At 41.1% G+C, this 17,113-nt stretch overlaps 1 protein-coding gene across 1 annotated transcript in view; it reads left to right on the forward strand.

Moving 5' to 3' along the window:
* The first annotated feature begins 215 nt into the window (after positions 1-215).
* Positions 216-17,113, forward strand: part of LOC306977723 (tumor necrosis factor ligand superfamily member 10-like) — a 24,266-nt gene continuing 7,368 nt past the window's right edge. Inside the window, 2 exon segments of the mRNA XM_079576151.1 lie at positions 216-488; positions 11,969-12,111. Coding sequence (XP_079432277.1) covers positions 381-488; positions 11,969-12,111 — 251 coding nt within the window. The 5' untranslated portion in view covers positions 216-380.

Genomic DNA, 17,113 nt, shown 5'->3' on the forward strand with positions numbered 1-17,113 from the left:
AAGTGAAGTAACGCAAAGTAAAATAAAGTAAAGTAAAGTACAGATCCTTAAGTACTGCAGTAAAGTTACTTCCTCACTGACCACCTCTGAAACTTTACTCCTGAACATTTTGGCTGCTCCTCCACCTTTGTTCACGAAGTCCCGCACAGACCAGTCCCGGGAGCGCGCGCGGACCCGCCCCCTTCACCTCGCGCTCGTGCACACGGGTCCAAAAGTCGGCGCAGCTCCTGCAGAGCCATTGTTCTCCTTCTCCTCCTCCTCCTCCTCCTCCTCCTCCTCTCGGGCAGCGCGAGCTCCTGGACACGCGGCGGGACGCGCAGGGCAGAAGTGGCCGCACTGGGAGCTCCTCGGGGCGGGCAGGGCGCGCACAGCAGGCCGCCATGACGAGCGCGGGGCCGCGGCTCGGGGTGCTGCTGCTCACCGCGGTGCTGCTGCAGACCGTGGCCGTGACGATCACCGTGCTGCACTTCACCACGGCGCTCAACGCGGTAAGAGGCGGCGCGGGCACGGCTTTACGCACGAGTTACGCACCGATTAACGGCCTTTTTACGCGTAATATGCAACTTTTCTGAAGCTCGCGCGGGCTCCTGCGCTCAGACTTTAGGTGTGACTTGTTTGAACTTGTCGCTTTCGCCGCGAACGTGCGCAGAAACAAAAGGTACGTGAGTTAATTTACCTTTTGTTACGACGTTTATGCAGCGTTTGCAGCTTATTACGCATTAATAGTTCTTTTTCTTCCGTCCATTTCTGGTCCTTTCCCTTGTTTTTATTTGAAACCTTCACCTCTTAATGACATGTCTGACCTTCCAGCTTCCACCAGGCTCAGATAAATCACTAATCTGAGAAGCAGAATCTAAGCTTCAGCTAAACTGTGCATAAACCTCCTGCAAACAAAGTCTAAACCAGGAAAAGCCCAGACTTTAATGCATAACAAAAGCTTATTAATCCGTGTGATTTCCGAGCTGCGTCGCCCAGACCAGTTCGTTTACATGTTTTCCTCAGAGTAACTTGCTCCAGTTTCCCTTTTGACTTTTTGATTGTTGAAGTGCAGAGTCAGGAAACACTGCTCACACTGCGGTGTTTGTGTGAAGTCAGAGTTTCGTGGGAAGATGTTTTAGTTAAAGGGCGCTGAGGGACAAAATTTACCCCTAAAATACTTTTTCTGTGCATAAATCCTGTTTATTCACCTCTTAACTCCCGCCTGAACCGAGAGCATTTTCTCCAGTTCAGCTTTACCCAAATCCTGTAGGCCAGTGTAACACCTCATTTGAAAGACCTACAAAACTAAATGGATCTTTTTCCTCATATAAGATTTTTTTTCAGCACTTTTTTTGTTGGGCAGTCGACTCATTTTTGTCACTTTTTCGTCAAATTATTCGCATTTTCTTGTAAAATTCTTATCACTTTTTTGTCCATTTTTTCTAAAATTTTCGTCAAATTTTTCTCACATTTTTGTCAATTTTTTCGTCAAATTATTTGCATTTTTTAGTCAAATTTGTATCACTTTTTGGTCGATTTTTTCTCACTTTATTTGTCACTTTTTTGGTCACTTTTTTGTCAAATATTTCGATTTTTTTGTCCATTTTTTTGTCCATTTTTTGTCACTTTTTCGTCTAATTATTGTCATTTTTTTTCAAATTCTTATCACTTTTTCGTCCATTTTTTGTCAATTTTCCGTCAAATTATTTGCATTTTTTTTTGTCAAATTCTTATCACTTTTTTGGTCACTTTTACGTCAAAATATTTGAATTTTTTGGTCAAATTCTCATCACTTTTTCGTCAATTTTTTCTCACTTTTTTGTCAAATTTCTGTCCATTTTTGTCATTTTTTGTTAATTTTTTGTCACTTTTTCATCAATGTTTTCTCACTTTTTTCACATTTTCATCCTTGTTTTCGTCTCAGTTTTGTTGCTATTTTCACACCTTTTTTCCAGAAGCTTTTGGACTGAGGTAAAGCCAAACTGGAGAAAATGTGCTCGGTTCAGGTGGGAGTTAAGGGGTTAATATTGCCTGCAGTTCGCAAACTATCCACCAGGGGATGCTGCAGCGCCCTCAGCACCCTGGGTTCCCACGGCCTTGTTTCTGCTTTAACTCCGAGTCTGACGGTGACGGGGTTTGGACATTTCTCTGTATCTTTGTTCTGAATCCACATTAGTCACTATTCCTAATAACGCCTTACACTTGTATTGCACTTTACAAGCCTGTCATTATTCATTACCAACATGCCCGCCTAGGGTCAACTGACAGAAGCGAGGCTGCCAATCTGCGCCATCGCCCCCTCTGACCCCTCACTCTCAGAGGAAACACGGGGAGAACTGGAGAACATGGGGCAGGACCAGGGGCTGGACTGGGACTGAAAACCAGCCCTGGACTCTGGTCAGCCTGGCCCAAATTAGCGTAAATGTGCACTTACCACCCACCTTAACGGAGCGCATTTTCTCCAGTTCGGCTTTACCCAAATCTAAAAGCTTCTCGGCTGGAGAGCAACAATGTAACGCCTCATTTGAAAGCTGAGAGCTACAAAGTGATTGCAACTTTTTGTCAAGTCGCCGCATTTTTTGTCATAGTTTTGTTGTTTCTTCATTACTTTTTGTGGCTTTTTGTTGAATTTTTGTCACATTTTTGTTGAATTTTTGTCGAATTTTTGTCACGTTTTTGTTGAATTTTTGTCACTTTATTGTTGAATTTTTGTCATTTTTTTGTTGAATTTTTTTTTGTTGAATTTTTGTCACATTTTTGTTGAATTTTTGTCACTTTATTGTTGAATTTTTGTCACTTTTTTGTTGAATTTTTGTCACATTTTTGTTGAATTTTTTTATTTTTTTGTTGAATTTTTGTCACATTTTTTTGTTGAATTTTGTCACTTTTTTCTATCATTTTTTGTCACGGTTCTGTCACGTTTTTCTGGCCTTTTCGTTGCTTTGTTGTCGTGTTTTTGTTGACTTTTCATCACATTTTTTGTCACTTTTTTAAACGCTTTTTCCGGCACATTTTTGTTTTGTTTTCATCCTCTTTTTTTCTCGCTATTTTGATGCTTTTCTTTTTAGCTTTTAGATTTGGGTAAAGCTCGGTTAAGGCGCTAGAGCCAGTGGCCCTTCTGTGCTCTTCCAGAATGGACATGTGGCCAGTCCGCCCCTGGGCAGGACGTCTCATGATCGGAAGGTCCGGGTTTCTAGTCCCGGCTCCTGCAAGTGCACACTGACCTCGTGTCCTTGGGCAAGACGCCTCCAGTGTCTGCGTACACAGGTGTTATGAATGAGAGAGTGAGTGGTTCCTGATGCAAAGCACTTTGGGTGAAAGCGCTATAGAAGTTGACACCATTTCCCATTCACCAGGCGAACTTCAGCCGGGATCGAACCAGGCATTTTTAGCACATGTGCTAACCTCTGTGCCACCGCGCTGTCCCACACACAGTAACGTTAGAGCTAAAGACGTTTGAGACCTGAAGAGGCATCGATGGTTTGGTCCTTGTTTGGTCCTGGTTCCGTCCTGGTCTCGTCCTGGTTTGGTCCTGGTTTGGTCCTGGTTTGGTCCTGGTTTCCTCCTGGTTTGGTCCTGGTCTGGTCCTGGTTTGGTCCTGGTTTGGTCCTGGTTTGGTCCTGGTTTCCTCCTGGTTTCCTCCTGGTTTCCTCCTGGTTTCCTCCAGGTTTGGTCCTGGTTTCCTCCTGGTTCTGTCCTGGTTTGGTCCTGGTTTCCTCCTGGTTTCCTCCTGGTTCTGTCCTGGTTTGGTCCTGGTTTGGTCCTGGTTTCCTCCTGGTTCTGTCCTGGTTTGGTCCTGGTTCTGTCCTGGTTTGGTCCTGGTTTCCTCCTGGTTCTGTCCTGGTTTGGTCCTGGTTTCCTCCTGGTTCTGTCCTGGTTTGGTCCTGGTTTGGTCCTGGTTTCCTCCTGGTTTCCTCCTGGTTTCCTCCTGGTTCTGTCCTGGTTTCCTCCTGGTTCTGTCCTGGTTCTGTCCTGGTTTGGTCCTGGTTTGGTCCTGGTTTCCTCCTGGTTTCCTCCTGGTTTCCTCCTGGTTTGGTCCTGGTTTCCTCCTGGTCTGGTCCTGGTCTGGTCCTGGTCTGATCCTGGTCTGGTCCTGGTCTGGTCCTGGTTTCTCCTGAGGGCTGTTCCAGTGCAAGTGTGTTAGTTACTGTTTGAGACCTGAAGAGGCACCGAGAGCGCCCCCTGCTGCACAGTGGAGAACAATACAAGTGTCAGGCATTATCATTATTACAAGAGGAGCTTCAGGAAACAAAACAGAGACAAAGGAGGAGATGGTGAAGGACTGCTGTGGAGCGGAGGGGATCAGGGGCCGATATCGATCAATGGGAGAGACACGGTTTTGGAAGGAAATGTCCAAAAATACTTGGCCTGTGAATAAATCTGACTTTTGTCCAAACGTTTTCCGGGATGGTTTTTTGGAAGTGTTTTGAATATTGTCTCCTGTGACCTCAGTTCACCTGTGCTGAGGGAGGAGACGCTGGACTTTGGGACAGTTTTTGTTTCACGTGGACAGAGATGGTAGATAATAGAACCATGAACCAACTCGTGAATCCCAGACTTTATCTAGAATGTGTGAGAAATCCGTAGAGGAGACGGTCCACGTGCTGAGTGTGTGTCAGTGTGTGAGCTCAGAGCTGGACGACTTCACGTCTCGCTTTCGGTTTGGTCCTGGTTTAGTCCTGGTTTGGTCCTGGTTTCCTCCTGGTTTGGTCCTGGTCTGGTCCTGGTTTAGTCCTGGTCTGGTCCTGGTTTCCTCCTGGTTTGGTCCTGGTTTCCTCCTGGTTTGGTCCTGGTTTCCTCCTGGTTTGGTCCTGGTTCCGTCCTGGTTCCGTCCTGGTTTGGTCCTGGTTCCGTCCTGGTATCGTCCTGGTATCGTCCTGGTTTGGTCCTGGTTTGGTCCTGGTTTGGTCCTGGTATCGTCCTGGTTTGGTCCTGGTTTGGTCCTGGTTTGGTCCTGGTTTGGTCCTGGTTTGGTCCTGGTTTGGTTCTGGTTTGGTCCTGGTCTCGTCCTGGTCTTGTCCTGGTCTGGCCCTGGTCTCACTCCGGTGTTTCTCCTGAGAGCTGTTCCAGTGCGAGTGTGTTACTGTTTGCTTTGGCTCGTTGAACTAAATGTTGCCATTACTCAGATTGCTGGTTGTTTGGCGGCGGCTGGAGTTTTTATGGAGGATCTGCGGAGAACAAAGGGCCGCGGGGGGTGGGGGGGTTGCGTGGGGGGTTCGCGGGGGGGGGGGGGGGGGGCGCGGGGGGGGGGTTCGCTCGTAATGAAAAAGTTCTGCGTTTAAACGAGCGGAATCACGGAGGTAATGCTCAATTGGAGAAAGTCAACAGCAAAGACTTCAGGATTTAATCACACTTACACAGATGTGAGGTTGAGGCAGAGCTGGAGACACAAAAAAGTGAAAAAATCCAGCAGAAAAAGTGACAAAAATTCAGAAAAAAAGTGACAAAAATTCAGCAAAAAATAACAAAAATTCAGCAAAAAAGTGACAAAAATTCAGCAAAAAAAGACAAAAATTCAGCAAAAAAGTGACAAAAATTCAGCAAAAAAGTGACAAAAATTCAGCAAAAAAGTGACAAAACTTCAGCAAAAAAGTGACAAAAATGTAGCAAAAAAGTGACAAAAATGTAGCAAAAAAAAGACGAAAATCCAGCAAAAAAAGTGACAAAAATCCAGCCAAAAAAAAAAAAATCCAGCAAAAAAAAAAAAAAATCCAGCAAAAAAGTGAAAAAATGCAGCAAAAAATGACAAAAATTCAGCAGAAAAAGTGACAAAAATCCAGCAAAAAAGTGCAAAAATCCAGCAAAAAATGACAAAAATCCAGCAAAAAAGTGACAAAAATCCAGCTAAAAAGTGACAAAAATCCAGCAAAAAGTGACAAAAATCCAGCAAAAAAGTGACAAAAATCCAGCTAAAAAATGACAAAAATCCAGCAAAAAATGAAAAAATCCAGCAAAAAAGTGACAAAAATCCAGCAAAAAAGTGACAAAAATCCAGCAAAAAAGTGACAAAAATCCAGCAAAAAGTGACAAAAATCCAGCAAAAAAGTGACAAAAATCCAGCTAAAAAGTGACAACAATCCAGCAAAAAATGAAAAAATGCAGCAAAAAAGTGACAAAAATCCAGCAAAAAATGAAAAAATCCAGCAAAAAAGTGACAAAAATCCAGCTAAAAAGTGACAAAAATCCAGCAAAAAATGAAAAAATGCAGCAAAAAAGTGACAAAAATGCAGCAAAAAATGACAAAAATCCAGCAAAAAAGTGACAAAAATCCAGCAAAAAAAGTGAGAAAAATCCAGCAAAAAAATGAGAAAAATCCAGCAAAAAAAATGAGAAAAATCCAGCAAAAAAAGACAAAAATGCAGCAGAAAAAGTGACAAAATCCAGCAAAAAAAGACAAAAATCCAGCAAAAAAGTGACAAAAATCCAGCAAAAAAAGTGACAAAAATCCAGCAAAAAGTGACAAAAATCCAGCAAAAAAAGTGACAAAAATCCAGCAAAAAGTGACAAAAATCCAGCAAAAAAGTGAAAAAATGCAGCAAAAAAGTGACAAAAATCCAGCAAAAAGTGACAAAAATCCAGCAAAAAAAGTGACAAAAATCCAGCAAAAAGTGACAAAAATCCAGCAAAAAAGTGAAAAAATGCAGCAAAAAAGTGACAAAAATCCAGCAAAAAAGTGAAAAAATGCAGCAAAAAAGTGACAAAAATGCAGCAAAAAAGTGACAAAAATCCAGCAAAAAAAAGTGAAAAAATGCAGCAAAAAAGTGACAAAAATGCAGCAAAAAAGTGACAAAAATCCAGCAAAAAAAAGTGACAAAAATCCAGCAAAAAAGTGACAAAAATCCAGCAAAAAAAGACAAAAATCCAGCAAAAAAAGACAAAAATCTATCAAAAAAGTGACAAAAATCCAGCAAAAAATGACAAAAATCCAAAAAAGAAGTGACAAGAATCCAGCAGAAAAAGTGACAAAAATTCAGAAAAAAAAACAAAAATCCAGCAAAAAAGTGACAAAAATTCAGAAAAAAAATTACAAAAATTCAGCCAAAAAATGACAAAAATCCAGCAAAAAATGACAAAAAATCCAACAAACAAAGACAAAAATCCAGCAAAAAAAGACAAAAATCCAGCAGAAAAATGACAAAAATTCAGCAAAAAAAAGTGACAAAAATCCACTTGTGTCACTTTTTTGCTTTGTCATTTTTTTTTGCTGGATTTTTGTCATTAATGATGATTATGACAGAAGGAGGTTTGATTTCTTTATGAAGCCAAAACATGTGCAAGAATCTCGTGTTAGTCACGGTTTTCCTCATTGCCTTTGCTCCTGGCTCTGGTCTGGTCTCAGTCTTGTTTGGTCTTGGTGTGTGGGATCAGTCCAGACCTGTGTTTGCTCCTGGTTCTGGTCTGGTCTCAGTCTTGTTTGGTCTCGGTGTGTGGGATCAGTCCAGACCTGTGTTTGCTCCTGGTTCTGGTCTGGTCTCGGTGTGTGGGATCAGTCCAGACCTGTGTTTGCTCCTGGTTCTGGTCTGGTCTCGGTGTGTGGGATCAGTCCAGACCTGGGTTTGCTCCTGGCTCTGGTCTGGTCTCAGTCTGGTCTGGTCTTGGTGTGTGGGATCAGTCCAGACCTGTGTTTGGGTGTTTGTTGGAGCAGGTTTCTCTCTCTGATAAGACCAGTTCAATACCAGGAAGTGACTCAGACGGACCATGTGACCTTTTCACGCCTGACTTTATCAAACTGTTTTTATTACAGACATTTATGCTCAGGCCGCTCTGTGGGAGATGTTTCCTTTAGGGAGAAAGAAAGAAACTCCACAGATTTAAAAACAGACTGAGCTCAGAGCGCCACCTGGAGATCAGCTGATGGAAAAGCGCTTTATAACCTGAGACCAAAGCGCTTAAACTTAACGTCACCTAAACCTCTTAACTCCCACCTGAACGGATCCCATTTTCTCCAGTTTGGCTTTACCCTAATCAAAAAGATTGTTGGGGAAAAAGCACCAAAATAGCCACAAAATATGAGAAGAAAACAAGGATGTAAACTCAACAAAGATGTGACAAAAATTCAACAAAAATGTGACAAAAACTCAACAAAAAAATGACAAAAATTCAACAAAAATGTGACAAAAACTCAACAAAAAAATGACAAAAATTCAACAAAAATGTGACAAAAATTCAACAAAAATGTGACAAAAACACAACAAAAAAATGACAAAAATTCAACAAAAATGTGACAAAAACACAACAAAAAAATGACAAAAATTCAACAAAAATGTGACAAAAACTCAACAAAAAAATGACAAAAATTCAACAAAAATGTGACAAAAATTCAACAAAAATGTGACAAAAACTCAACAAAAAAATGACAAAAATTCAACAAAAAAATGACAAAAATTCAACAAAAATGTGACAAAAACAAAAATGAGTTGAATACCCAACAAAAAAATGATCTGATGACGTGAGGAAAAAGATCCTCTCGGTTCAGGCGGGAGTCAAGAGGTTAAATTCTGTAACTATTTGAACAGGACAATGATGGAAATGTGACAAAAATATGATAAAAATGTGACAAAATGTGACGAAAAATGTCAATTTTTTAATGAAAAAATGACCAAAAAATGACCAAAAAAATGACCAAAAAAATGACAAAAATGTGACAAAAAATGACAAAAATGTGACAAAAAAATGACAAAAAATGACAAAAAAATGACAAAAAATGACAAAAATGTGCTAAAAATGTGCTAAAAATGTGACAAAAAATAGATGAAAAAATGACAAAAATGTGATAAAAATGTGACAAAAAATGGATGAAAAAATGACAAAAAATGAAAAAAAAAATGGAAATAAAAAGAAAAAAAAAAGAAAAAAATTCAACAAAAATGTGACAAAAACTCAACAATAAAATGACAAAAATTCAACAAAAATGTGACAAAAACAAAAATGAGTTGAATACCCAACAAAAAAATTATCTCATGACGTGAGGAAAAAGATCCTCTCGGTTCAGGCGGGAGTCAAGAGGTTAAATTCTGTAACTATTTGAAGTTTTTCACCAGATATTACAATGTCCGTATTTGCAGTGGAGTTGGTAGTTTTGGTAAAAAACATGCCGACAGTCTTGGAGACATTTACCTTCTCTGATTTAGCCATTCACTGACCTTAACCATAGCGTTTGTGCGTTTAGTTGCCACTGCTGTTTTTGATATTCCATGTATGTATAGAACTGTATCGTCACTGTATGTTTCAAGGACTAGTTTTAATCCAGTTAGGCTCAGTTAGTGAAGATTTATAACACCTTTAGAGCAAGGAGCCAAGAGCCAACTCCTGTGGCTCCCAAGATGATGAGCTATGAATTATTATTTTTTGTAAGAAAAGCCCTACTTATATTATGGACAATGATACTATTTTAACAGAAACATTGCCTTGAGATCAAGAAAAACCTGCTATAAACATTCGACATTGTAAAATGTGTGGCCACCCCAGAAATGATCCCTGACCCGGCTTGGCACCCCGTGATTTTTTTTCTAGATCCGCCCCTGATGAAAAGAGGAGCACTTGGTGAACTATGTTTGAAAATGTTGCTATTCGAACAAAATATAGAATTCTTTAGAGGTAACGTACTTGACAATACTACAGTAGAGTGTTGTATGTGCGCTGATTCTTGGCCGCAGCCTGGGTGAGTGACCCTGTGGGGTTATATGAGTTATAGAGCAGGAGCAGAGAAATGTCCTCCAACACACTCGTTTCCTCTGTCAACATAAAACATGTAGAACAGGACAATCGGTTCCACCTGTCCAAGACCCTGCACTGCAAGAAGTAATTAACCCCTTAACCCCACCTGAACCGAGCACATTTTCTCCAGTTTGGCTTTACCCCAATCCAAAAGCTTCTGGGAAAAAGGTGTGAAAATAGCAACAAAACTGAGACGAAAACAATGATGGAAATGGGACAAAAATATGATAAAAATGTGACGAAAATGTGACGAAAAATGTCAATTTTTTAATAAAAAAATGACAAAAAAATGTCAAAAAAAATGACCAAAAAATGACAAAAATGTGACCAAAAATGTGACAAAAAATGACAAAAATGTGACAAAAATGTGACGAAAATGTGACAAAAAATGACCAAAAAAAGACAAAAAATGACAAAAATGTGACAAAAATACGACAAAAAATTGATGAAAAAATGACAAAAAATGACAAAAAAATGACAAAAAAATGACAAAAATGTGACAAAAAATAGATGAAAAATGACAAAAAATGACAAAAAAAATGACAAAAAAATGACAAAAATGTGACAAAAAATAGATGATAAAATGACAAAAAAGTGACAAAAAATGACAAAAAAATGACAAAAATGTGACAAAAAATAGATGAAAAAATGACAAAAAAGTGACAAAAAATGACAAAAAAATGACAAAAAAATGACAAAAAAATGACAAAAAAATGACAAAAATGTGACAAAAAATAGATGAAAAAATGACAAAAATGTGAGAAAAATGTGACAAAAAATGACAAAAATGTGATAAAAATGTGACAAAAAATAGATGAAAAAATGACAAAAATGTGACAAAAAATGACAAAAATGTGATAAAAATGTGACAAAAAATAGATGAAAAAGTGACAAAAAATGACAAAAAATGGACGAAAAATGACAAAAAAATGACAAAAAAATGACCAAAAAATGACTAAAAAATGACAAAAAAATGACAAAAAAATGACAAAAAATAGATGAAAAAATGACAAAAATGTGATAAAAAGTGAAAAAAAATGAAGAAAAACCCCCCAAAAAAGTTACAAAAATGACTTGAACACCAAAAAAAAATGATGGAAAAAAATCTAATGACGTGAGGAAAAAGATCCATTCAGATGAATTTTGTAGATCTTAGCTTTCAAATGCGTTACACTGGCCTACAGGATTTGGGTAAAGCTGAACTGGAGAAAATGCTCTCGGTTCAGGCGGAAGTTAAGATGTTAAATAAAAAAAAAATGTGACAAAAATGTGACCAAAAAAAAGACAAAAAATGACCCAAAAATGGCATAAAAAAGACAAACAAATGACAAAAAATTGACAAAAAAAATACAATAAATTACAATAAAAAAATAAAACAACAAAAACAAAAAATATGACAAAAATGTGACGAAAAAGTGACAAAAAAATGACGAAAAAATGACGAAAAAAACGACAAAAATGAGTTGAACACCAGAAAAAAATGATGGAAAAAAAATCTGATGACGTGAGGAAAAAGATCCATTTAGATGACTTTTGTAGGTCTTAGCTTTCAAATGAGGTGTTACACTGCCCTACAGGATTTGGGTAAAGCTGAACTGGAGAAAATGCTCTCAGTTCAGGCGGGAGTTAAGAGGTTAACTAGATCAGTATAAACATCTCAATTTGAGCATAATAATCCAAATTTTAGTTGTTTTGACTAGTTAAGTTGTTCTTGTGCTTTTGTCCCAGATTATTTCACTTGTTCTGAGATGTTTCTGACTCGTTTCGATACATTTCGTCCTTATTTCAGGTCATTTTCTTTGCCAATGGGGTCAGAAAATTGGTCTTATCTCATTGGCAATTTTACTTTCTTGTTTCAAGCGAGATTTACCCTAGAACTGGTGTGAAATGTCCTCAAACAAGCAAAGTAAACTTGGTCCGATCAGGAAAAGTGTCTAAATGAGTGAAAACCGAAAGAGAAATATTTTGAGTTTGAACTAAAACTGAAGGACATTTTCATAATCCAGTTCATGCAGGAGATAAAACCAGGCTGAGCAAAGTGTTCACAGTAAAAGTCAACTCTCCAAAGTAAACACTGAGGAGAAAAGTGTGTCTGAAGGAAGATTCGAAACCATGAAGGGAGTCGGGCTGTGGAAGAATGTGGAGCTTTGGTTTCACTCGGAGGCAGTGAAGGGAAGACAGAGGAGATATGAAAGACTCTGTAGTAACTGTGTGTGTGTGTGTGTGTGTGTGTGTGTGTGTGTGTGTGTGTGTGTCTGTGTGTGACCCTCAGATGAAGGAGACGTTCGCTCGCAGCAGTGTGTCGTGTCTGACCGGAGCTGACCTGTCCTCGCTGTCGTCGTCTCGCTCTGACCCCTGTTTCCAGGTCACTCAGCAGCTGCACCTGCTCATCGAGAAGGTACAAATACTGCTACTGTACAGACTACTACTACTACTGTACAGACTACTACTGTACAGACTACTACCAATATACAGACTACCAATATACAGACTACTACTGTACAGACTCAGAGAGCAAGATTAGCTTCAGATCCTTGTCATGTTCTCTGGGGCCTGTGCTCACAGCGAAAAAGGAGGTGCAGAGCTGAACTTAAAGGGACTATACGGAGTTTAAAATGCTACAACCCCCTACATGTTCCTCCATGACCTAATGTGTAGAATGAGCCCAGACCTGTTCACCACAACTGCCTCTAAAACTCAGTGGCGGCTCACGTCACCGGGAGCTTCGTGCCCAAACTTCACAAGGATGGAGCAGGTCAGCGCCAAACTCCTGAGTGCTCTCTCAAGATTAGCCCTGGTTTAGCCCCGGTTCAGCTCGTCTTTAGCTCTGGTTTAGCACCTCTTTTGCCTCAGTATAGCCCCAGTTTACCTCCTTCTTTAGCCCCAGTTTACCTCCTTCTTTAGCCCTGGTTCAGCTCGTCTTTAGCTCTGGTTCAGCTCGTCTTTAGCTCTGGTTCAGCTCCTCCATAGCCCCGGTTCAGCTCGTCTTTAGCTCTGGTTCAGCTCCTCTTTAGCCCCAGTATAGCCCCAGTTTACCTCGTTTTTTAGCCCCAGTTTACCTCCTTCTTTAGCCCTGGTTCAGCTCCTCTTTAGCCCCGGTTTTGTCCTTTTTTCAGCACTAGTTTAGCCATTCTTTAGCATGATAACAGCCATGTCCTAATGTGCAGAATGAGCTCAGACTTGTTCACCACAACTGCCTCTAAAATCCTGCCCTGTCACTCAGAAAGGCGTTCGGGTCCGAAGTGCCGTCATGCAGGAGCTTAACATAGAACCTGCAGTTACACGTATGACCTGAGGTGGCAGTAGTGAGTATAAAATGGCCAACGGCTGCAGGGGTGATGGGCGTCTCCGGCGTGTATTTTTCCGGCTCGTTGATAAAACATTGCTCAGCTCGTGTGGCAAAAATCAGAGCGAAGGATGAAGCCAAATCTAGAGAGTTTAATTACACAAAAACACAGTAGAAAATCTGCAGCATTTGGGCGGTTTGTTCTCAGGGGTTTTTCAGTTTCATGTTGATATCTCTGTCTGCAGGGCCTTGGTGTGATTCCAGACTGACCGTGTAGTGACTTATGTACATTTCTTTGCTCTTTCGCTTGTAGAAATATCAGTTTCCGACAAAGCCAACAGTTTTCACAAGGACCTTATCACAACACGCTTCAGACACAAAGCCATTCATCCTCCGGCTCCTCCCGCTTTTATCTGAGCACATCCATCACGACGGTTCCTCCCTGCGCCTGTCTGGCTCTCCCGGAGACGGGCCTAGGTTTAGTCCTGGTGTAGCCCTGGTTTAACCCTGGTTTAGCCCTGGTGTAGCTCCTGGTGTAGCTCCTGGTTTAGCCCTGGTTTAGCCCTGGTTTAGGTCATCTTTAGGCCTGGTTTAGGTCATCTTTAGGCCTGGTTTAGGTCATCTTTAGCCCTGGTTTGGCTCATCTTTAGCCCTGGTTTAGCTCATCTTTAGCCCTGGTTTAGCTCCTGGTTTAGCCCTGGTTTAGCCCTGGTTTAGGTCATCTTTAGCCCTGGTTTAGCTCATCTTTAGCCCTGGTTTAGGTCATCTTTAGCCCTGGTTTAGCTCCTGGTTTAGCCCTGGTTTAGCCCTGGTTTAGCTCATCTTTAGCCCTGGTTTAGCCCTGGTTTAGCTCATCTTTAGCCCTGTTTTAGCTCCCCGTTTAGCCCCGGTTTAGCTCCTGGTTTAGCTCCTGGTTTAGCCCCGGTTTAGCTCCCCGTTTAGCCCCGGTTTAGCCCTGGTTTAGCCCTGTTTTAGCTCCCCGTTTAGCCCCGGTTTAGCTCCTGGTTTAGCCCTGGTTTAGCCCTGTTTTAGCTCCCCGTTTAGCCCCGGTTTAGCTCCCGGTTTAGCTCCTGGTTTAGCCCTGGTTTAGCCCTGGTTTAGCTCATCTTTAGCCCCGGTTTAGCTCCTGGTTTAGCCCTGGTTTAGCCCCTGGTCTGGTGCTGCCTGTGGGAGCCGCCCTGTCTGTGTCCAGTCCTGAACCTGATCTCCGTGCGGCACAAAGGCTCCGTTCATGAGGCGGGTCCAGAGTAATCGCTGCAGGAATGTGCTCACCTGCTGCTCGTCACTTTTTATTTCCCGTATGTGTTTTTGTCACTTTTTTACTACTTTTTTGCCGCTCTTTTGTCACTTTTTTCTGGATTTTTGTCACTTTTTTGCTGGATTTTTGTCACTTTTTTCTGGATTTTTGTCTTTTTTCTGCTGGATTTTTGTCACTTTTTTCTGGATTTTTGTCTTTTTTCTGCTGGATTTTTGTCACATTTCTGTTGCTCTTATGTCACTTTTTTGTTGAGTTTTTGTCATTTTTTGGGTCACTTTTTAGCTTTTTTTGTTGCGTTTACATCCTCATTTTCTTCTCGTTTTTTGCCTCTGTTTTGAAGAAGCTTTTAGGTTTGGAGAATTTGGAGGAAACATGTTCAGGTGGGAGTTAAGAGGTTGACATTACCCAGCCCTCCCTGTGCAAAGGCCCGACCTCCATACGAGCCCCAACCCCAGGCCCGGCTCCAGGGCCTCGGTCCTGGTGCACTGGTGAGAGGGGCTCTTAGTCTGACCCGTCACATAGGACCTGTTTGCCCTGGGAGACCCGACCAGGGGCACGAAGCCCAGACAGCAGAGCTCCAGGATCATTCAGGCTCAGACATCACCACCATGAGGCTCAGGGGCAGAAGTTTACTTTAGTGAACCTTATTCAGCCTTAATAAATGATGATTTAATACTGTTCATCATTAACAATTCATTAGTCAAAGAGGCTAGATGCAAGTCGGTTATAGTTTGCTCACTACTGCCACCTCAGGTCTTACCTGTAACTGCAGCCTCTATATTAACCTCTTAACTCCCGCCTGAACCGAGGACCTTTTTCCTCACGTCATCAGATTTTTATTCCATCATTTTTTTGTTGGGTATTCAACTCATTTTTGTAGCGTTTTTGTAACTTTTTTGTCATTTTTTTAATCACATTTTTGTCATTTTTTTGGTCATTTTTTGTCATTTTTTGTCAATTTTTTGTTATTTTTTTGTCAAATTTTTATCACATTTTTTGTTTTGTTTTTTCTTCTTCATTTTTTTGGTCATTTTTTGTCACATTTTTGCCACTTTTTCATACATTTTTCGTCACTTTTTTGTCGATGTTTTCTCACTTTTTTGTCACATTTCCATCATTGTTTTCGTCTCAGTTTTGTTGCTATTTTCACACCTTTTTTCCAGAAGCTTTTGGACTGGGGTAAAGCCAAACTGGAGGAAATGTGCTCAGTTCAGGTGGGAGTTAAGGGGTTAAAGAACCTTCTTAAAAGTGTCTGCTGTGAGTAAAAGGTGAATAATCTTCTTCTGCAGCTTCTTTTCCAACACCACACTGGATTAACTCGATTAACTGTACCCAGCCCGACTCTTAGGTTTGTTACATCACGTGAAGCCAATCTAATCGAAAGAACTGCACAAACAAAAAGGTCTTGGCAGCGGTGGGATTCGAACCCACGCCCCCGAAGAGACTGGAGCCTTAATCCAGCGCCTTAGACCGCTCGGCCACGCTACCTACGAGCCTGTGCTCTAAATCTGGACTCTGACACTTCGGCTGGTAACGTGATCAGTGGTGAACTTTAACCTTTGCTCCTCTAGAACCTGGACCAAGCATGAAGTTATGCTTTGACTAATTGTTCACCAGAAAAGAGTCCCAGTTATACAGCTTCCTATTTTATTGACAAACTTTTAACTTAACTGGTTTTAAAGGGGCCAGATGAAAGTTGCCCATTTTATACTCACTACTGCCACCTCAGGTCTTACGTGTAACTGCAGCTTCTATATTAAGCTCGTCCATGAGGCAGTTGTGGTGAACAGGTCTGAGCTCATTCTACACATCAGGACATGGAGGAACATTTTTAAACTTTGTATAGTCCCTTTAACTAATGAATTTATGATGATGAATTAAGTGTTATTTCATTATTTATTAAGGCTAAATAAGGTGTAGTTATTATAAAGTGTTACCATATATCTTCACAGCGTCACCTACTGTTCTGTATTATAAAGATTTTTTTTTTTTACAGATTTAGTTGAGTATAAGTATTAAGTTGTCAACAAAAATACTACTGGTTCAGCTCCTCTTTAGCCCTGGTTCAGCTCCTCTTTAGCCCCAGTTTAGCTCCTCTTTAGCCCTGGTTCAGCTCCTCTTTAGCCCCAGTTTAGCTCCTCTTTAGCCCTGGTTCAGCTCCTCTTTAGCCCTGGTTCAGCTCCTCTTTAGCCCTGGTTCAGCTCCTCTTTAGCCCCAGTTTAGCGCCTCTTTAGCCCTGGTTCAGCTCCTCTTTAGCCCCAGTTTAGCTCCTCTTTAGCCCTGGTTCAGCTCCTCTTTAGCCCCAGTTTAGCTCCTCTTTAGCCCTGGTTCAGCTCCTCTTTAGCCCCAGTTTAGCTCCTCTTTAGCCCTGGTTCAGCTCCTCTTAAGCCCCAGTTTACCTCCTTCTTTAGCCCCAGTTTACCTCGTTTTTTAGCCCCAGTTTACCTCCTTCTTTAGCCCTGGTTCAGCTCCTCCTTAGCCCTGGTTTTGTCCCTTTTTCAGCACTAGTTTAGCCATTCTTTAGCATGATTTAGCCTCTCTTTAGCCCCAGTTTAGCCCCTGGTTAGCCCCAGTTTAGCCCCTCGTTAGCCCCTCATTAGCCTCTCATTAGCCTCTCTTTAGCCCCAGTTTAGCCCCTCGTTAGCACTGGTTTAGCCTCTCGTTAGCGCTGGTTTAGCCCCTCGTTAGCGCTGGTTTAGCCCCTCGTTAGCGCCTCATTAGCCTCTCTTTAGCCCCAGTTTAGCCCCTCGTTTTTTTTTTTACAGATTTAGTTGAGTATAAGTATTAAGTTGTCAACAAAAATACTACTGAAATAAAGTGCAGATGCTCAAAGGCTCCTCTGAAGTGCAGGACTGTCATGAGCTCCTCTGGAC

This window comes from Gobius niger (assembly GCF_951799975.1).
Source record: "Gobius niger genome assembly, chromosome: 18".
NCBI classification, from domain to species: domain Eukaryota; kingdom Metazoa; phylum Chordata; class Actinopteri; order Gobiiformes; family Gobiidae; genus Gobius; species Gobius niger.